This window comes from Lepidochelys kempii, chromosome 1, assembly GCF_965140285.1.
Source record: "Lepidochelys kempii isolate rLepKem1 chromosome 1, rLepKem1.hap1, whole genome shotgun sequence".
NCBI lineage: Eukaryota > Metazoa > Chordata > Testudines > Cheloniidae > Lepidochelys > Lepidochelys kempii.
In genome coordinates, this window is record NC_136380.1 from 62,666,122 (window position 1) to 62,689,104 (window position 22,983).

The 22,983-nt window shown below is 40.6% G+C and overlaps 1 protein-coding gene across 4 annotated transcripts in view; it reads right to left on the bottom strand.

Moving 5' to 3' along the window:
* Window positions 1-247: 247 nt before the first annotated feature.
* Window positions 248-22,983, bottom strand: part of DNAJC15 (DnaJ heat shock protein family (Hsp40) member C15) — a 54,717-nt gene continuing 31,981 nt past the window's right edge. For 2 of the 4 annotated variants that reach the window (XM_073345439.2, XM_073345450.2), the window contains exons 4-6: window positions 21,007-21,083; window positions 13,913-13,983; window positions 248-8,202 (exon numbers count right to left, since the gene is read on the bottom strand). In XM_073345439.2, the coding sequence (XP_073201540.1) occupies window positions 8,132-8,202; window positions 13,913-13,983; window positions 21,007-21,083 (219 nt within the window). In that variant the 3' untranslated portion in view covers window positions 248-8,131. Of the gene's footprint in view, window positions 8,203-8,981; window positions 10,652-13,912; window positions 13,984-21,006; window positions 21,084-22,983 lie in introns of those variants that run through there. The other 2 variants (XM_073345420.2, XM_073345430.2) reach the window with 2 other exon arrangements.

Sequence of the window (22,983 nt, forward strand, 5' to 3'; positions counted from 1 at the left end):
AGATGCGATAAATCAACCCCCGATCACTCTCCCGTTGACTCCTGTACTCCAGCGCCGTGAGAGGTGCAGGCAGAGTCAACCAGGGAGTGGCAGCAGTCGACTCACCGTATTGAAGACACCATGTAGAGTAGATCCCCCCCCCCCCGCACCTCCAGTGTAGACAAGAGCTAAGACAAACTTCTGAGTTCCTAAAATTTCAGCCAGGTCCACCTGGGACAAACCTCCACTATATGTCTCTCATGGCATTTTCCGAAGAGTAGAGTGTTGCCCCAGTGACCCTAACCAAAATGTCTTCATATTATGATACTTATTCTCCTTTTTTACAGACTTTGAAGAAATAGTTAAGAAAAGCTAACAATGCTGACATTTAAAATATCATCTGAATTAACAACCGTTGAATTGAATAATGAGTTTCACATCTCTGAGCTATTGTCTCGAACTCTACCAACTCCAGCAGCCACTGCCACATTGATTTCTCTAGTGTCACATTTTAATGGTTTTCTTTATAGCCGTAACAGAAACTTAAGAGCAGGCCCAAAAACGTACTTAGGTGCCACTTCGCTCCAAAGTATTCAGTGTGAGACTTGAACCTGACCCTCCTACATCCCAGGTGAGTGCCCTCACCACTGGGTTGGAGAATTGGTCTCTCTCTGGCCCAATGAAGAGTTATACAAAGTGGAACAACTCCAACATGAGACACTGAGATACCCACCCCAGAATATCCTATGTGGAATGTGGGAGACCCAAGTGCAAGTTCCTGCTCCAAATCAGGTAGTGCTAGAATTTGAATCCTGAACTCCCACATCTCAGGGGAGTAACCCTAATCACTGTGCTACTGGGCTATTTTCTGAAGCATCTCTCTCTTTCCTCCTCTCATCCACCCCCAAAAGGGTTGATCTGGAGAGGGTTCACTGCTGAGGATCCTGAGTGTAGGGAGGGGCCTATTTTTGGCCCATCTATCAGGCACAAAAATACTAATGAGGACTTGGGCCCAAATCCCACCCCTTTTCTTTGCATTTCTCTCTAGTTAGTTTAGGTGGCTCCCCACTCAACTTACTGGCTTCTGAACCTCCCTACTATCAATGGCAGATTAGCCACTTGGCCAACAGGGTCTGTGCCCAGGGGCTCCAGCTAATTGGGAGCCCCTGCACCCCGACCTGCTCTGCCCAGTGCTCCTGCAAAGGAGTGGGGTCAGGGTGCAGGGTTTTGGCAGGTGGAGCATGGGAAGCCCCCACACCTTGACCCCACTCCCTGGCAGGAGTGGCGGGTGGGAATGGGGTGAGGCAACAGTATAGGGGAAGGAAGAGAATTCAACTTATTCAGTGTTAAATCTGCAGCACGAACAGTTAACAGGAATAAAATAGAAAAACTTAACAAAAATATATAACAAATGCTCATTTACATAGTAATTTTTCATAAATAGAACCACGCTTTAATACATAATAGTGTACTTTTAGTGAAAAACTTCATAATGTTATATTTGAGTTTTCATTAATGAACAGACCTACATACAACCATTTCTGCTGTAGTTGCAATAACAATCATTTTTATTATTCTGTCCAAAAAAGTTGGGGTAGCTAAAACCATTTTGGTGCATTTTCTGAAACAGAAGGTGTCTCATAAGATTATAAGTATAGCAGCTGCACTGAGAGATCTTGGACATGAAGCACATTAATACTGTATGTGAGAATATAGCTTGAAGTGAAGGCAGGAGTCCCAGTAACATCTGCAGGATTGTGTTCTTAATGAAGTAGGTGGAGTGCAAGACCTAAAGTGACTTACTGTACAGGGGAAAACTTAATTGTGTAAAATAAATGTACGAAGAGTCCAACTGAGCACGTAAGCAAGGTGTAGATGTTATGCCGGCATTTAGCAACTGGGCTCTCACATATTTTTAAGGCCCCTGTTGAAATGGTATTTATGTGCTGTGGAGAACAATGTCAATTGGGGGTTAAATAATATATTGAGATCAGTACAAACACTTGAAAGCTTTCATTTTAAAGCCTGATAAAATGGGAAATCCCATTGTTTCTCCCCCTATTGTGGCTAAAGAAAATCTAACTATGACCATTGTATTCAATCACTTAATTCCGAAACCTGAATTGCTGTCAGTAACCTAAAACACTCAAATCTTTAAACCTCCCTTAGTTGATCAATTTGTCCCCTAAAGCAATTTATACTACAGTAATTCTCATTGATGCCAGTGAGGGAAGCACTAAACAATTACTGGCTGGCCTGCTGCTGAACTCCACTAACTAGGTGCTCATGGTTCCAACAGAGATTTCTGTTTATTTTAGGTCAAGGGCAGCTTTACAAGCCAGATTTTCCTCTTCTTGGTACAACCTGAGCCAAGAAAAACCCCTCACGACTCAACACTGAGAACAAAGTATTGACCTGACCACTGACTCCAAGGCTTGACTCAGAATCCTCTGGAGCACTGGTTCTAATACATTAATGTATTATTGCACCAGTCCACCAAATCTTAGCTACTGTGCTTTTCTTTGAATAGTCAAGGCTATTTAGAACAGGATTTCATATTCAACTGTAGCCTTGAACATTACAGCGTATGACTTAAAATAATAAATAATAATAAACCACCCTCCCCACACATACTCTACAGATTGTTTTCCCAGGAAAGCATGTTCTGCTGTTTTTATGCCAGCCATCTATTTTTAACATTGGATTTCCCTTTATATTTCTGATTATAGTCATTGTAATACTGTGTAGACTCATATTTTTCACAGTAAGTTGCTATTTGCACAATTGCAGATACATACATAACACTGAAGGCTCATGAATAAAATTCCATGAACTGGTGGAAGTCCGTACTTCCAAAGCCAGGCTTTATACAATATTTTAACACCACAAAACTATCCTGTGAGAGATGCTTTGACACCGGTTAAAAGAGTTTTACATGCAATATTTTTTAAAAAACACAATCCCCTCCTTGTATGAATTAGTATAAATAGGAATCAGGAAATATAATAGTACAATAACGATAATTTACTGTCATAGGAGGTTATACACCAACTACTATCTGTACCATACATAATGCTCAGTATATTTGATAATACTAATATCAAAACAGTATTTTCTCATTCTAAAACATTGGTATGTATTGCCCCAAATTGAAGGAAGTAGTAATACTGCAATGCTTATTAATCAATTTAAATATAGAGTGTGCTTTTAACTATCCTGTAAACATTTGTTTTGAACAGTAACTTGGTTTAAAGATATTGGTCCAAGAGCATTAAATTATTTAAGAAAAAAATTGAATTCCAGTAATCTCCAAATGACTTCTCAGTTTAAGTTTAAATGAAAATAATTAAAGTGGAACTTTTAACTAGGATTTTGTTTATTTTTTGGCAAGGGCACAAGGGGAGGTGTTTGTGAAACTGCAAGCACACATTTCAAAGTGGAAGTTTTACTTCCTTTTAAACTGTAATTATCTGCTTTAGAAAGCCTATTTGGATTCTAAATTTCTGTTGGGTTTTTGTTTTATGAATTCCAGTACTATATAACAAATGTTACAAACCAAACAAACTCTTTATGGAATCCTAAGAAGTCATGTGCTTATGTATTTTGTTGGTTGACTGCAACAGTTAAACAAGAAAACACAAGTCTCATGGTTGTACTGACATCATTGATTATGCCGATTCACAAACAAAGACATCTCAGCACTATACAAGCCAATGCTTTTGTTGTGAAGCCAAAAACAGCAATGTTAATTTAATCTCTATTCAAACTGGAAGTTCTGGAGGCTGCAGTGGGCAAAACGGGTGCCAGTCTATTCTGCTGCTTGCCAACAAAAAGAGGAAAAAAAACCACCTTTGTGCATATACTGAAGACACAAGGAGAAAAAAGCTACTGCACACACCAAAAAATCTGATAAAAGTGGTCATCATCCTAAAGAGTGTATTATGAATACAATTATGAGAAGTTTAAGTTATTACCAAGCACTTGATCATAAACTTCTTCGTAAGCAATTTGGTTACGGTAATCAAAAGATGAACACTTAAGAGACTGAGGATTTGTTAATCCTCTAGTTGCCCTCAAATATACATAAAGACACCAAGTTAGGCAAAAACAAACCAAATAACCAATTCAGATATGCACTTTTTTCTCCCTAAGGACTCCAACTGTGTGAGGTGGTCACCATTCTCAAATCCCACTGAGCTTAGGAAGACCTGCAAATGTTCAGGATCTCCCAGGAGACACTCAGAATCCGTTCCTGAAATGTACTAAGTCAGCAGAACCAATTGCTAAGAAGATTGCCAAGTTCCAGAAGAGTGTCCTGGGAATTGTAGCGAAGACCAGGCAGACAAGCAAGTGCAGAGACTGGCAAGTCATATTCTATTAAATAAATGGGGGCTCAGTGCTTTAATGGAGGAGGCTCTTCATACATTTTTCTTGCTAGTGAGTTTTGCTCATGGCAGGATATGGCCCTTTGAGAGTACATAGTTCCACTATTATAAAATAGTAATTTGAAGGGCATGTATTGTAAAACAATGTATCTACTTATTTCTGTTTCAACAGAGCCTAAGGACCCCAAACAAGCTTCAGCATATTAGGAGCTGTACAAGCACACTACAAAGACCTTCCAGGCCCCAGAGAGCTCAAAACTTGGGATGACATACACATATACAGAAAAGTTAAGCCAATACTATTTCCCATGCGCTTACTGTTAGGTTAGACAGTATATATAACATCTGCTTGATAGACCAGATGGTTCCTTTAGAATTCAAGATAATTTTACATGATTTCACTCGTTTTTTGAAAGTTTGTTTGTACGTGTTTAATTTTAAGGAAAAAATACCTACATGTCTTAATGCACTGATCAAAGCTAGGAAATCACGAGCTAAGTCTGACAGACTCAATTGTTATTTCATTTCACTCCCCTGCTTTTTTACTTCCAAATATGATTTAATAGACAAAATATCAGCTTTAGTTTTCTTCTACTGCTCACCCACATGTGCAGAGTTATTGACCAGCTTGTGCTGCTACACATGCGCCAGAGCACACAATGATGATGCTCATGCTACTCTATATCTGTCAAGTCCCATATTTCATTGGACCCATCAGATTTCAGTGAGACCCCAGTGACCGTCAGACTTATGCCTGGCTGAATGGGTTGGGGAGACAAGTCTCAAATGGGACAGGTGGGAGCTATTTCAAAGAAAACAGAACAACTGAACTAAGAAGAAGAAAATGTGGAGAGAAAAAAAAATCAATATGACATGACACACATGCTGCCTGGAAAGCAATTTGGTACAGGCAGCGGATCTGGTAGGAAAGATTCAAGTCACTTGAAATAAAATAAACAACTATAATCTGGGAGAAAAAAAAAAAAACTTATTTCTTGGAAAGCCCTGAGAAGTTAATTAAGAACAGAGCAAAATTAACAGTTATTATATTTGTTTCAATTGATATTTTTAAAATGTGAGTTTTTTATAAAAATTTTCGCTCAGCAACAAGAAAAAAAGCTCTCATGTGGGAACAATAGCTAGTCAGCTCATAAAATCATTAGAGGGAATACTTTTGCTGTCTACCATGCAGAGCAGTTTTGCTTTTGGGCGATGGTCCGGATCAATTACAGATTCGATCTATAAAAATCAGGGACAGAAAACTTTGACCATTTTTTTTCCTAATGCACACTAGATCAGTGAAAGGTACAGCTAATCTTAAGTCTATTTGAAATTGCTACTATTCTTTTTCAAAAGTGACACTTAAGGACTCACTGAAGTACAGGCACGTTGCTTTAAAAATGTAATAGATTTCCTGGTCTGCTTTCATCTTGCATTAGAAAACCAGTTAGATGGCAGAAGCCTATTAGTTATATAGTCTATGTCCATGCCAGATCAGGAGTCTCCCCTTCAATATGATCTTCAGTGCTTTATCTATTCTAATTTTAAATGTATCATGTGACCCACAATCTCACAGAAATGTGGATAAAAATAAAAAAAATATTTTGATTTAATTGGATTTTTTAGTTATTTAATGTTTAAAAAAATAAGCCTGTTTAAAATGAAATCTGAATGCAATACAAAATATGTTAGGGCCTAAACTTACTATAATTTAGCTGTAAATGTGAAATATGTTTTGATAAGAGAAGTTTATGGAGCCAAAACATTTAAGGTTGTTTTGTTTAATAAAAATAAATGTTATAGCTATTTTGTGTTTAATTAAATTTCAGTTACCGTCCTAATTCAGCTCGACCCAAAATGACCAAAAGTTAATTATCTCGTACAAAAGCAATATATCATATCATTCACCATTTTCTGACATACTAAAAATGAAGTTAATAAGAAACTGCAAATATTAAGCTATATAATTGCTTAAATAAATGTACATTGTTACACTGTGTTTGCACGTAGAAAAAGATGCACCAAATTTAGTATAAAGGTTCCATTAATTTGTAAATCAACATGTTTTAATCGTTATACCAACCAATAAAAATGCACCTCTCTTTAGAAAACAAGTAGAAATGGAAAAATTATTAAAATAGATTATTTAAATTGAGGCTTTTGACTTGGTGATTTAAATCATGATTTTCATCACATTGATCTAAGTTAATCCATGCAGTCTCGTACACATCCTGCATCTGTGACTGGCAGGAAGCATGACTAGATGACCTAACCTTCAAGGTTTCTTTCAAAGCTGGCCTTAGCATTTTTTTGGGTGGGCTGGCAAAACAGTTTCACACTCTTCCCCATCATCAGACTCCTATTAACCATGATCACTGTGCTACATAGAGGACTAATCTAAGGATTTTGAGGAAGATTAGTATAATGGGGCTGTGTTCTGCTTAATTGACACATTTTAACACAAAGTGTGTGTATCTAGGTAAGAATGGGAAGACAAGACACCCCAGAGCCTCTAGTTACAGAAGTGGAGCCCAGCTGTGGAGGGTTGTGGCTAGCTGCCAATATTTAAAAAAAAACAAAAACAAAAACCAAGAGTTCTCCCAGGAACAAACTGTCCAAGTAAGATGGATACCTAGGGGCCATTAGGCACTCTGTATTCTACTGAATGTTACCACATTACATGTTACCAATAGTAACTGTCCCAACTCTCTTCCCTCTGGCTAGTATTTTATAGAGAAACTAAGGCATAACAATTAAATAAGTTGACCATGGTCACAAAAGGGATGCTAGTCAGTGCTGAATTAGAAAACAGGAATCTCCTGTTCTTAATCTTCTAGGATGACGTCTCATGGAATTTTGTTGCTCTTCCTTGTGGGAAGAGGTAACGCGGGCTACTCAGAGGAGTTAGCTCGGTTGCAGGCAGCTGATTGAGGGGGAACCTACAGTCACACTAGTACCATGAATGAATCTTGAATGCCACTGCCCCATATATTTGTAAACTGATCTCGAGTCCTCACAAAGGGAGTTGTGGCACTGGTTTTCCCAAAGGCCAGCAGTGCAGTGAGGCATAAACAGACAGTGAGTTTAAGGAAAGCTATCTTTCTCAAAGCGGTCTTAACATGGAAAAGGTCTAAGCACCTTAAAAAAAAAATTTAAAAAATCAGGCCGATATTCTCCTTTACACTTCTACGTCCCTCAAATACAGAGATAAGGAAACCAGCATTTTGGCGTAATCTTCAAGTCATTTCGTCCCAACCAGCAACTTTGAAATGGCATCTATGCTGCACATCAAAAGAAAGGAATCCAACATGTGGCAAGCCTTTCAGTTTTACCTTCTAGAGCCACTTCAAGTGACAGCGCTATACAGTATCACCATTATCAATAAATAAATATATAAATAAAGCCTATATTATAATACAGACAAATGTTTCCATTTTAAAAAAATAAGTTCCAGAAGTCCAGCCCTATTGCACAAACCTGTAACAAACCATTTTTAAAGAACAGTCAATGAAGAACCAGCTTCAATGCTTCCAAAGAGCCAAAACAGATTGAGGGGGAAAAAAATACTAGAAATGAGACTTATTGTAAAATGTATCAGTTTGCTTTTTAAATAGTCTTAGATCTTTAATAATGAAGATAGATAACTGAATATTTGATCCAGTGTTATGCAACTATATAGAGCAGCACGCAGCTATTGCACAATATATCTACAGGATTTCCAGTAGAAAGGAATATATAAAAAGTTCTATCACAGAAGTCCTTGGACATTAATTTTTGGTGCTGGATTCTAACAAATCTTTTGCTTCATTTATTTTTGTTGCTAAGTATGGAGATCCACCTGAAAAAAAGGGAGAAAAATAGATTTATATCAGTATGAAATACAAAAACCATTTAACTTAGAGCATCCCTTAAATTATTGGTGATGTGTTTTATTAGTTTCCTCCCTCTCCAAAAAAATCATTCATAAGCTTACGTGAAAATGTCAGAGATAAATTAAACTAGTGGATAAGTAAACAGAACAAACATGCAATAAAATCTTAATCACTGTGAAAAATAATGCAGAGCAGCACTCTCCTATCAAAGTGAAGTCGTCATGAACAGTCTAAAATTATTCTCTCAAATCATCTTAGTATTTAGACTGAATGCATTGTTCCTGCACCTGTTAAGCAAGGTCAGCTACCCTGAACAGATCATCTAATGAGAACAGCTAGGATCTTTTCCCCCCAGGAAATCATCAGAGGCAAAAATGTTATAAGCCAATTTTTGATATAGAATCATTAAGAACATACACCAAGCCTATTCCATTCTAGATTCAGAGACAGAGAAATACCAGCCAAAAGATGTCACATTAAAGCTATTTAAACACAGTACTCCTTCTAACTTCTGGTCCTGAACAGTGTCATTGCTTTATGCTCCATCTAACAATCTGATTACAGTTCAGTGGTCCTTGTGTTTGTTTTTTTACTCTCCCCTTGAGTGTCAACCATCTGCCTACAGTCACCAAAAACAACATTATAAGGTCTGTATCAGTATCATCACTCACTAGAACACAGCTCTATCTTTAAAAAGAAAAGGAGGACTTGTGGCACCTTAGAGACTAACCAATTTATTTGAGCATAAGCTTTTGTGAGCTACAGCTCACTTCATTGGATGCATGCAGTGGAAAATACAGTGGGGAGATTTATATACACAGAGAAGATGAAACAATGGGCGTTACTATACAGACTGTAACAAGAGTGATCAGGTAAGGTGAGCTATTACCAGCAGGAAAGCGGAGGGGAAAAAATCTTTTGTAGTGATAATCAAGGTGGGTGGGCCATTTCCAGCAGTTAACAAAAACGTCTGAGGAACAGTGGGGGTGGGGGGGTGTAGGATAAACATGGGGAAATAGTTTTATTTTGTGTAATGACACATCCACTCCCAGTCTTTATTCAAGCCTAAGTTAATTGTATCCAGTTTGCAAATTAATTCCAATTCAGCAGTCTCTTGTTGGAGTCTGTTTTGAAGTTTTTTTATTGAAGAATTGCCACTTTTAGGTCTGTAATTGAGTGACCAAAGAGATTGAAGTGTTCTCTGACTGGTTTTTGAACGTTATAATTCTCGACGTCTGATTTGTGTCCATTTATTCTTTTATGTAGAGACTGTCCAGTTTGGCCAATGTACATGGCAGAGGGGCATTGCTGGCACATGATGGCATATATCGTATTGGTAGATGTGCAGGTGAACGAGCCTCTGATAGTGTGGCTGATGTGATTAGGCCCTATAATGGTGTCCCCTGAATAGATATGTGGACATAGTTGGCAACAGGCTTTGTTGCAAGGATAGGTTCCTGGGTTAGTGGTTCTGTTGTGTGGCTGCTGGTGAGCATTTGCTTCAGGTTGGGGGGCCGTCTGTAAGCAAGGACTGGTCTGTCTCCCAAGATCTGTGAGAGTGATGGCTCGTCCTTCAGGATAGGTTGTAGATCCTTGATGATGCGTTGGAGAGGTTTTAGCTGGGGGCTGAAGGTGATGGCTAGTGGTGTTCTGTTATTTTCTTTGTTAGGACTGTCCTGTAGTAGGTAACTTCTGGGTACTCTTCTGGCTCTGTCAATCTGTTTCTTCACTTCAGCAGGTGGGTACTGTAGTTGTAAGAATGCTTGATAGAGATCTTGTAGGTGTTTGTCTCTGTCTGAGGGGTTGGAGCAAATGTGGTTGTATCGCAGAGCTTGGCTGTAGACAATGGATTGTATGGTGTGGTCTGGATGAAAGCTGGAGGCATGTAGGTAGGCATAGCGGTCAGTAGGTTTCCGGTATAGGGTGGTGTTTATGTGACCATCGCTTATTAGCACTGTAGTGTCCAGGAAGTGGATCTCTTGTGTGGACTGATCCAGGCTCAGGTTGATGGTGGGATGGAAATTGTTGAAATCATGCTGGAATTCCTCAAGGGCTTCTTTTCCATGGGTCCAGATGATGAAGATGTCATCAATGTAGCGCAAGTAGAATAGGGGCATTAGGGGACGAGAGCTGAGGAAGCGTTGTTCTAAGTCAGCCATAAAAATGTTGGCATACTCTGGGGCCATGCGGGTACCCATAGCAATGCCGCTGATTTGAAGGTATACATTGTCCCCTAACGTGAAATAGTTATGGGTGAGGACAAAGTCATGAAGTTCAGCCACAAGGTTTGCTGGGACATTATCGGGGATGCTGTTCCTGATGGCTTGTAGTCCATCTTTGTGTGGAATGTTGGTGTAGGGGGCTTCTACATCCACAGTGGCAAGGATGGCGTATGTTGGCCAAACTGGACAGTCTCTACGTAAAAGAATAAATGGACACAAATCAGACGTTAAGAATTATAACGTTCAAAAACCAGTCGGAGAACACTTCAATCTCTTTGATCACTCGATTACAGACCTAAAAGTGGCAATTCTTCAACAAAAAAACTTCAAAAACAGACTCCAACAAGAGACTGCTGAATTGGAATTAATTTGCGAACTGGATACAATTAACTTAGACTTGAATAAAGACTGGGAGTGGATGTGTCATTACACAAAATAAAACTATTTCCCCATGTTTATCCTACCCTCTCCCCCCACTGTTCCTCAGACGTTTTTGTCAACTGCTGGAAATGGCCCGCCCACCTTGATTATCACTACAAAAGATTTCCCCCCCCCCCGCTCTCCTGCTGGTAATAGCTCACCTTACCTGATCACTCTTGTTACAGTCTGTACAGTAACACCCATTGTTTCATGTTCTCTGTGTATATAAATCTCCCCACTGTATTTTCCACAGTATGCATCTGATGAAGTGAGCTGTAGCTCACAAAAGCTTATGCTCAAATAAATTGGTTAGTCTCTAAGGTGCCACAAGTCCTCCTTTTCTTTTTGTGGATACAGACTAACATGGCTGCTACTCTGAAACCTCTATCTTTGTACACTAAAATGTGGTTTAAACATCACTGTGCCCTGAACAACCTTTTCCTAAGCATCTGTTCTTATGAATGAAAAATTATGAACAACATTTAAGGATACAGAAAGGACAAGTATCAGTTCTAGATGCCTGGCAACAGAAGGAGGTGGGCCTTCGAAGACTGGAGAACTTCACTGTGACTTTTAGATCAGGAGTCTAAACCACTACAAACTCATTCCCAGATAGGGTTGCCAACTACTGGGAGTCTCCCGGAATCATGCCCTATCTCCCGGAGGCTACCAAAGCCGAACTGGGAGATTTTAGGTGCTGAAAGTCTGGTGGCGGCAGCGGGGCTAAGACTGCAACGCTCCCTAAAGTGGCTGACATGTCCCTGTGGCCCTCTTAGCCCAGCTGCGCCGCCGACCGGTAGCTGCCCGAGGTAAGCGCCTCCCGGCTGGAGCCTACACCCCACACTACCTCCTGCACTCCAACCCCCTACCTCAGCCCTCCACCCCAGGCTCAGCTCAGAGCTCCCTCCCACACTCTGAACCCCTTGGCCCCACCCCACAGAGCCCATACCCCCTCCTGCACCCCAACCTGCTGCCCCAGCCCACTGAAAGTGAGTGAGGGTGGGGGAGAGCGATCGACGAAGGGAGTGGGGATGGAGTGAGCAGGGCGGGGCATCGGAGAAGGTGCAGAGCAAGGCATTTGGATTTGTGTGATTAGACAGTTGGCAACCCTATTTCCAGATTTAATACAGAAACAACTGAGTGAAGTCCATATTTTTTAAGTGTGTGCTGTGTTGTGTTTGTGTGTTTGGGGGGGGGGGGGGGGGTTGGGAGGGGCAGAGGGGGGAGAATGCTTACCAATACATATGTAAAGTTTTTCTGATAAATTGGGTTTCAGTAAGGAGTGGGGATTACTGAACTGAATATAGCTTGTCTATTCCCCTTTGAGAGCAGAGGCATGAAAAATAAAATAACTGCAAAAAGCAATACAAGCTAGAGAAATACTAACTATGCACTGTTTAAATGCCAAAAGTGAATTCTCTCAAAATAAAGTCAAATTTGCTAAAAGCGTTTTTTGCTACATTTACATCAAGTGCACAACCTATTTCATTGCCTTCCAATGAGAGAGAAACTTGTATCATGCAATTCAATTTGTAATTTTAGTTTGGATACTCCGTGCAACAATTTTTGTGGCTTTCGCTGTGCATATTATTTCTCTAAAAACATTTGATTTTGATTTATTTATTTAAAATTGTGTCTTCGGATCCCTTAGTTCTCTCATAACTAGCCTATATAACTGTAGTTTTAATCAGTTTCCATTGTTGTCCTTTTCCACTAACTCCATTTATCTGCTACAGTTGTGTATTATCTTTGGCTTCAACCCTGCCACTAATGAAGTCAAAGGAGTTCTAAGTGGGTATATGGGCCTGCCTGTGCAGATGCAGGATTAGGAACTATGGCCCCAATTCTGCAATTGGTAGCGCACAGGTGGGTTGCTGAGTCTACACGATGCCCTGTTGAAGTCTACAGAGCCCCAGGCAAGTGCAACTGTCAGCTCAGATGCTATCAATTGTGGGAGTGGGAGACTTCAGTGTATATCATCTTCAGAACAGCGATTGTCTTAATATGTTGGTACAGCACCCAGCCCAAAGGAACCAAGATCCTGATGGGGATCTCTGGGTGCCACTGCAATACAAAGGATAATGTTTATTAATCAAAACTTTTAACATACTGTACTCTAAACTGTAGCTCTGACCATCATAATATATTACAAATATAACAGAGAATTCCTTTCCTATTTTCAGTATACCTACTTTACAGAAAAACAAATTAAAAAGCAGAATGACAGACAACATCTAAGCAAGACTGTTTAGCCGTTAGCAATCTAAGGAGATAAGGCAGCTGAAAGAAAAGTGCTTACTCAACACCTTATATTGCCAGCGGTCAGTTATCTTTTTATTATGATTGTTAGGAACAAAATCCTGTGAATCTGTCAACAAGAAATAAAAAACTTCACTTCCCCCTTTTGACTTTTGAAATACAGTGCAATTCTACCATCTGTTATTGAAAAGTAGAAACAGGAATGAACATATGGGCGCTCTCTTTCTCAAGCAGCTGTAGTGTAGTTAAAGTTATAATAAGCCTTTCTGTAAGATAAATTTACATTAAAAACCTGGCCAATTAAAGCAACTGTGCCCAGCTTTACAGTTTTCCAGGATGGGTTTAAGAAACCCAGAATCTGATATATTTAATGATTATAGCACTTGTCCCTCAGAGACTTGTGTGCTCATATATTTATGGCCAGAAAAAACCCAGTTCAAGCATTTTTGTGTAATGTAAGTGGGAACTTCATGGCTAGTGTTTTGCCTTCTTCAGAGCTCCTGAAAAACTAACTAGTGAAGTGCTGATCTAGAAAATGAGCTCAGAAGGCAGCAGAGTAACCTAGTGCTACTATGGCATATGGAGCTTGGATATCGGTCTGCTTTATTTATTAGAGAAAACAACAACATATAAAAGCTTACCTGTAAGTCTCACTACTAAATATACAGCACATAATTTCATGAATTACATAAATGGCTAGCTACAACCAGTTTAAGTAAACTGAAAGGAGCTCGTAGTATGTTCTTTCCACCCAATATTAATGAAAACAGTGTACCTTTATCAGGGTGATTCAAAATCATGATTCTCCTATGAGCTGTTCTAATCTTGGCCTTGTCAGCAGATGGACTGTAGAAATAAATTAAAGTGCTTACCATAGTGTCAAATTCAGATTGTAAATGATCAGTTTGCACTGACTTCAGACAATTTAAAACTAGAGGTTTTCACCATCTTGTGGACACAACACACAATTGCACCTTTTGGGATGTAACATTTTAATAAGCCTTTTAAGACATTTAAGGAAGTACACCTCTTTTGTATTAAAAAAAAAAAAAGCGCAGCCAGTACAGTGAAGGAATACTGACAGTTTTTGTCTGTTCCAAAACTCAGCAGTTCCTGCCATATACACTACAGAGACTGTATCAGCACAGTTATGTCAGCGTAGCTATGCCAGCACTACCCTGACAGAAGGGGTTTTCTGTCAGCGTAGGAATATCACCTCTCCGAATGGCATTAGCTAGGTCAACGGAAGCCCTCTTCCCTCACACCTCTAATTGATGTAGCTATGCTAATATAACTTTTCATTATAGACAAAGCCTTACACACATTTAACTGGTTTTCCACCAGTGAACAGGGAAAAATGATTCCCGGAAAATGGTTATTTACGACCAATGACAAAATATATAATATTTGTTGTAACTATGAATCTATACAGAGTATTATTAAAATAATTCCTCATTCTGGTGAGATCCAAAAACTCTGCATTTTTTGTTTTTCCAAAGCTGTTCAATGTGTTATACTCAGGGACATGTCAATTTACAAATGCTACATAAAGCTGCTCCTTTCAATGACAGGAAGATAAAATATGTACTTCAACTAAATTAAGTGTGTACCTTACCAGCAAATAGCCACTTATGGAAGCATTGTGCCAGCACAGTAGCAGAGTTCCTTCTGGTTTGAAGAGGAACATTTGTATTTGAAGCTGTATGGTTTAGCTTTTTTAAAATTCGTTGACGTGGAAAATGTAGCCACCATTTGCAGCAACATTTACCACTTCAAGAGAAGACAGAAGAAGGCAGCTTTTTGTCACTCCACTAAAGAACGCTATAGGGTAACACTGTTTAGTGATACAAAATTTCAGCAGAGAAGGCAAATACATACTGCCCCCGCCTTTTCTTTTTAGCCTAAGTCTCCAAGAGCAGAGGCTAATACATACTTCCACCCCATTGCCTCCTTTTTAGCCAAAGGCTCCAAGAACCTAACTCCACTATCTGTGCAGGAATGCCAGGTCTCAGCCTAACTATAGTCTTGTGGGGGGACTCCCCTAAATATTGTAATTTTTACTCTTCAATCACGGAAAAATCAAAGCCTACATATGTTGCAGAAGTGGTGCACAGAACTGCACTAGAGAAGAAAAAGCGATGGGAATAAAAATTAGGCAGTCAGAGGCCCTGAAAATTACATAATAATTGAGAAATAAGATTATTTATATTTCAAATAATTTTTATATCAAACTCTTAAAGAGCACAATTTCCCATTATTTCAACCTATAAAGCTGTTAATAAATAGGCTGCTGTAATCTAGTGGATTGACCACACAATTAGAACCAAGTTTAGCTGAGTTCTGTTCTCAGTTCTGCAACTCACTGTGTGACCTGGGACAAGAAAATCTATATACTTCAGTTACCCCACAGGCATAGTTCTCATAGGGACAATAATGTTTGCCCTCCTTAGTCAGGGGATTTCAGACCTACACTGCTAAAGGGCACTAAGTGCAAAGTACTATTAGAATCCAAAAATGAGTATTAATGTATTGTTAAGGTTAGAAATTTTAATGCTCAATAGTCAGGTTATGGCAAAATTGCAGTAAAGTAGTGCAGTTCTGCTCTGAAAAATGACTGATAAAATGGCATGTAACATCGAATTTGCTTAATTTACCAGATGTCACTAATCCTGCAAACTCAAAACACTTTCTTAAACATCACCAGTCATAAAGGTGAAACATCACCAGTCATTGCAAGTTACACTGACAAGCCTCAGTTTCATTAGTGCAACCTTACTCATTACCTTCAGGAAGGTTACACAGGGGTAACTGATTGGCTTTGTACATTTGGTCAGCCATATGCCTCTGGATATATATAGGAACAGATCTATGGAGTAACGTGATGCTATTCTCCAGTCATTTTTCAGAGTATAATCACACTTTAAGGTTGAATACATGATCTCAACGTTGCCCCGTGTGTATGCATTGATTATACAATCTACTGTACTACTTCTGAAATGCAATAACTTATGATTTTTCTACAGTCTTAGATTCTATTGTATATTCTTGCTATCTTTTTATTATTTCATACTTATTTTTATTGATTTATACCAGGGGCGGGCAAACTGTTTGGCCTGAGGGCCGCATCGCGTTTCTGAAATTGCTGTGCCTCCCGCAACAGCCAGGCATGGCCCAGCCCCTGCCCCCTATTCGACTCCCCCGATTCTTGCCCCCGATGGTTCCCCCGGGACTCCTGCCCCATTCAACCCCCCAGTTCCCTGACGGCCCCCAGGGACCCCTGCCCCATCCAACCCCCCTGCTCTCTGTCCCGACCGCCTCTGGACCCCCCTGCCCTAACTGCCCCCCCCATCCAACCTCCCTCTCCCTCCTGACTGCCCCCCCCCCGCTCCCTGACTGCCCCTGGAAGCCCCGCCTGTAACTGCCCTCCATCGCCCCATCCAACCCCTCCTCTCCTTCCTGACTGCCCTCCCTCCCCCGGGACCCCTGCCCCCATTCAATCCCCCTGTTCCCCACCCTCCGACTGCCCCAACCCAAGCCACACCCCTGGCCCCGACCACCCCCAAACTCCCCTGCCCTCTATCCAATCCCACCCTGCTCCCTGCCCCCTTACCGCGCTGCCTGGGGCACCAGTGGCTGGTGGCACGGCTGCATCAGGACAGACAGGCAGCCACGCAGCACAGAGCACCAGATCAGGCCATGGTTCTGCAGCCGTGCCGCCCCAGAAGCTTGCAGCCCCACCACCCAGAGCATTGCACCGGCAGCACAGTAAACTGAGGCTGCGGGGAAGGGGGAACAGCAGGGGAGGGGCCAGGAGCCAGGCCGGATGTGGCCAGCAGGCCGGATGTGGCCCACCTCTGATTTATACACTATGTAATTTTTCTAGCTAATATATCAATACTTTTGCCACCACTTACATACCATATATTGAAACAGTATAAAGATTTCCTTTGGAAAAAAAAATCTTTATTTTATCTTGTAAGCTGTCTGTTAAGACAACAATATGTACATTTTGAGTTTCTCTCATCTAGAACTAGCTAACTTACAATTCTCATTGGACTTATTCTGTAAATCTGGAAAGTTCAGGATGTTTGCTTAAAACAGGGAAGCTAGTAACATCTCCTATATTTAGATTCCCTAACATTTTCCGTTATAAAAGGTTCTTGTGTACTTCTCTTTGAAAAGCTCTCAACTCCACTGGCTGCAGCAGGCAGACATCATAATACTTCACTTATAATGCCTTCCCCATAAATCTCAAAATTGAATTAAGCCCCAGAACCGTTACAAACTAAGGATTTCCTTTTTACAGATGACAAAAATGAGGGACAGGGATTAAAACAATTTGCCAAAAGCCACAGGAATTTTATGGCACAGAATAGGGAATCACAAGACCCAAGCACAAGACCATTTTTCTTCCCTTATGGAGACACCAGTTACTGCTCCATAGTTAATGCCGAGTTCCATTTTGCATTTAAAGTACAAATTAATCCTCTGTTTTATGTACACAGCCTCCACAAAATTGTTGTTTATTTCGGGGGCACAGAATGGATTTTCTGAGAATTTACAAGTCCAGTAATTAGTGTGAGTTAAAAATTCATTAAAATTAGCCTCTAAGAAATTCAGCATCTGTCAGTCTGGATGTGGGGGTCTGGATGTGGGGGCTCAGGGTGATGCATCAAGGTGGGGGTTTGAGTGCAGGGAGCTCAGTGGGGACTGGCCTGGGTGCAGGGGTGAGGGTCTGGAGGCGGGGGGTCTGGGTGCAGGGGGGCTCCGGGTACAGTGGTTGAGGTTCAATGGGTTTTTTGGGTATGGAGGGCGAGGCTAAGCGGGGGTGTCTGGGTATAGGAGGTCTGGAAGCACGGGGGTTGAGTGGATAGGGGGAGCAGCTCCCTGTACAATGACCCCTCCCCTTGTATGGGGAGGGATGAGGGTAGGAAGCAGGGGAGGATGCTGAGCTTCATGCAGCTAGGTGAGGTTTCTGAGCATGGGTCTGACACAGCCCCACCCACTCCTTGCAGGGGAAGAGGAAGTCCTATACTCTCCTGCCTCCCGCCCAGACAGGACTAGTAGCTGATCCCGGCTCAGGTAGGAGCCACTGGCTGGGGTGTCCCCAACCCCGTGGTGATTAACCTCTCTGCTGGCTGCTCTGGGTGCCTGAAACAATGTACCTGTGCTGCTAGAGTGTGGTGCATGACTGCTCTTGCAGCTTCCCTGTCGGAAAGTCATTTATCTGTGGGGAAGCAAAGAAATCTGCAGATGATATGAATTGGCGCAGAATTCCCCCAGGAGTAATATGTCCCTTCTTGCTTCAACCACCATTCCAGAGGATATGCGTCCATGCTGATGATGGGTTCTGCTCAATAACTATCCAAAGCAGTGCGGACCAACGCATATTCATTTTCATCATCTGAGTTAGATGCCATCAGCAGAAGGTTGATTTTCTTTTTGGTGGTTCAGGTTCTGTAGTTTCTGCATTGGAGTGTTGCTCTTTTAAGACTTCTGAAGACCTCATCCCTCTCAGATTTTGGAATGCACTTCAGATTCTTATACCTTGGGTCGAGTGACGTAGCTATCTTTAGAAATCTCACATTGGTACCTTCTTTGTGTTTTGTCAAATCTGCAGTGAAAGTATTCTTAAAAGGAACAACATGTGCTGGGTCATCATCCAAGACCATTATAACATGGAATATATCGCAGAGTAGGAGACATATGATTCTCCCCAAAGGAGTTCAACCACAAATTTAATTCATGCATTCTTTTTTTAATGAGCATCATCAGCATGGAAGTACGTCCTCTGGAATGGTGGCCGAAGCATGAAGGGACATATGAATGTTTAGCATATTGCACGTAAACACCTTGCAATACTGGCTACAATAGTGCCATGCAAACGCCTGTTATCACTTTTACATAGTTTTGTTTTTGAGTGCAGTTACATAACAAAAATATCTACATTTGTAAGTTGCACTTTCACCATAAAGAGATTGCACTACAGTACTTGTATGAGGTGAACTGAAAAATACTATTTCTTTTGTTTGCCATTTTTACAGTGCCAAATATTTGTGATAAAAAAAATATAAAGTGAGCACTGTCTACTTTGTATACTGTATTGTAAATGAAATCAATATATTTAAAAATGTAGAACAACATAAAAAAAGGTGATAAATTTCAATTGGTATTCTACTGTTTAACAGTGCGATTAAAACTGTGATTAATTTTTTTTTAGTTAATCGCGAGAATTAACTGCAATTCATTGACAGCCTTAATTCAAAATTCTTGTCGGCAGATTAAGGAGAAAAGTGACAATTGGGGCAAGTAAAGGTTCTCTGACCACATACTGGCTGGGGCATCAGTACTTTAAAAGGCTCCCCACGGGATGGCATTCTTGCCTTTTCTCCACTGCACACTAAGATAGTACTAACTGGGGAAACTGAAACAGAGCATAAGGGATACCTTTAAAGTGCATGGACATTGGAATTATGGGGTTGGGATCTCCCATCCCTCCTTTACATAGCACCAGTTCTCTAACACAGACCTCTGAAACAATAATTCAACTGCGAATTAAGGTCCAGAATCACCAGTACATCGACTGCTATGAACTGTTCTGTCAAAGCAAACCAACTTTAAAGCCATCTAAATGGACCAGTAAGCTCTAACTGCAATGCACTACTCTGGTGTACCAGTGAATCTACACATAAGTTTAATTTTAATAAGTGATTTAAGGTTGCTAACGCATATCTTTAAGTTATCCAAAATACCATGTGGTACCATTCTCTTTGGATTTCTTGTTTAGTGTGCATGTATGAAATATATATTTTCAAAACCTAAGGAAATTGCAAGACAAAAAATATATCAAGGAGGACATAATTTTGGGACATATCAGTTAAAGACACAGGAATGTTGTAATTAACTTTAAATGTAACCTTAACTCTCAATCGCCTGGATTAATAAGGGTTAGATATGGCATCGTTACAACATTCCTGTAATTAAAGTCTAATTAATGTTAAGGTTACAAAAACAAAAATCCAGACATGTTAACATGTTTGAACTGCACAGTTAAGGCAACCAAACAATCTTAACTCTGGCCTATAGAGACTTCCTGCAATAATCATGCAATTATGATTAAAACATTTTAATCTAATCTTATCTGGGGCCACAAATGCTAAACTGTTTTTAAAGACTTTCAGGACTCGCCCTACCCTTTCCTGCCTTCCTGGAGTTGCTATAGGGAAGAATAAAGGTGGTTTGGGTGCCTCAGTTATCCATTTCCATATGTTAAAAGAAATCCAAACATGTTTAAGTGTAACCTTAACTCTTAATTGCCTGGGTTTGTAATGCTTGGTATTGGGGATAATCACAATATCCCTGTAATGTGTTTTATCCTTAAGTTACACATGCCTACGCTCACCCTTAAATTCATCCTAATACGTTGTATAGCATCCTCAATTCCTTTAACCACAATAAAAAAGATGTGAAGAGAGATTACACATACATTTGAAATGACAGACTCAATGGAATTGCTTTCTGCATTACTGATGCATTAATACAATCCACAGTATTGTAAATCTTGATTTTTAGTGAGATCAGAGTAGATGATCATGTTGATCAGCATAGTATGTGTTGTTTTGATTTATATTTACAGCATTTGTCCTCTACTGCTGTAAGTGGCCTGAAGGTATGACAAAAGTTGCGTGGCTGCCCATTTTATTGTATGTTTTTTTTCCCAACCAAAATACAACCTTAGAATGGCATATGGAACACAATTTTTGTTAACAAGTTACAACTGTGAGCACCATATAGCCCTATTCTTTCACCTTACATTTCTTCATTCAGTTTGGTGATAAAACAAAAACAGTATTAATGCAGCACACCTACCTTATGCCTAAAATAAGACTAGCTTCTCGTCTACTCATTTTCTGTTCAAATCCTCCTTTGTAGTATGATGAGAAACTCTATGGGGGAATGGAAGGAGGAGGAGGGAAGAGAGAGAGGAAAATAATTAGTTCCACGTACATAGGTGTCATGATCTCAATGCTATTCTATTACCTTAACAAGGTTGATTAGCATTTGATTAGATTTCACTTCAAGTGATGAAACTACTGCAAAACAAATATGGTTTAAAAGGAACTCTGTCAAACACTGAAAATCTGACCTCTTAAAAGTTACAGTTTGTGTTTTTACAGTGTCCCACTGATAATGAAAGACATTAATTGTTGCAACCATTGATTTGTAGGGTTGAGAGTCTCCCTGCCCCTTGGCAGGGGAACCCTAATTGTCTAAATGCTGGGTAGAATGAAATTGCACATGAGCACAGCCCTGGGCTTCATGTGCACATAAATTCATGCCAGCTTAACTTTCCCTGCCATTTGGGATTATTTGCTGTTTTTTTCCCAGATCAGAAACTGAGATTTTAACCATTGTTTAAAACAACGGAAAGAGAAAACGAGTTTTGGAGAGTGAGGTGTGGTAAATTTTTTTAAAGCAAAACCTGTAGTTGTCCAGGGAATGGAGTGAGGATAAAACTGATGCCTATCAACCGTAAGTGTGTTAAAATAAATTACTGAAATACCATAGCATAACTAAAGATATCAGTGGGTTTTTTTTGTTTTGTTTTGTTTTTTTTAAATAAAAAGAATTAGGGACTAGTCCAGCATTGCACAGCCGCAACCCTCTTAAGTCAAACGAGCCTCAGAGACAACAGATGTAGTTCCAAGACAGCCTGACTATTGGGCGCTGGAACCCAGAAGTCAGTTAAGAAGACTGAAGTTTTGTTAACTGCCAAATTTATCAACAAGTAAGCTTTACAAAAAGTAAGTTTCATCCTTTTATCATCAAAGTGAAGTCTGGCTTCAGAACTGGGCTTTTTATCCACAATTAAAATATGCCTGGCACTTAATGAAACACGTTTTCAGTTAGCTACTAAATATACCTAGTAATTACCAATAATAAAATGTGTCATATTTATACAGCACCTCATCCCAAATGAATTTACAAACACTCATTTAAATTACATGCACTTATAAGGCACCTATTACGGTATCTAAGGAAACTTCATAGTTAAGATTAGGAGCAGATAGTCTCCCAAACCATACTGCTTACACAAGAGGGACGCTTCACCTATTACAAAAAAGCAGCCACCTCTGAGCTAATACACTGCAATATTACGGCTTTAGAAAGGCAGAGAATTTAGTATCAAATAAAATTTCAGAGAGCACACAGGGCCTGCTAGCGCCCACTGTAGTCAATGGAAATCCTCCCAATCACTTCAACGGCCATTGGATCAGACCAGTGGTTCTCAACTCACGGGCCACTTGCAGCCCAGACCCAGCTGTGTGGTAAAAAAAAAATTCAAAGTTTGCCGGTCCCAGCAGAGGGCAGGGCCAGCTGACGGGTAGATGGCATCATGGAGCCCTGCTGGAGCGCTAATGCCATCAGGGAAGCCAAAGCAGCTCTCTATGGCAGGGGAGCAGCTCTGGTGGCAGCCTGATGCTTCTTCCCTCCCCAGGACAAATGGTAGGGTTGCCAGGTGCCCAGTTACCACGTGTGGGGGAAGGCACTGGGCCATCATCCCATGCCAGCCATAGGCGTAGTTTAGGGGGGCACTGCCCCCACCACCTCTCGCAGAAATAGGGGGTGCTGAGCAGGACTTGCTCTGCTCAGCCTGTCGGGGTGGGCGGTGAGAGGCACAGGTTCTGTCCTTCCCACACTGTGCCAGCTCACTCTGCGCCTCTCCCTGGTGGAGGCTGGCAGCTCTGGGATGCTGCCTCCTGCGTCCTGGTGCCTGTCATTGTCCTCTTCTACGTGTGCCGGGTCCCGTTTCTGTACAATAGTGAGTGCCTATGCGGGGTCAGG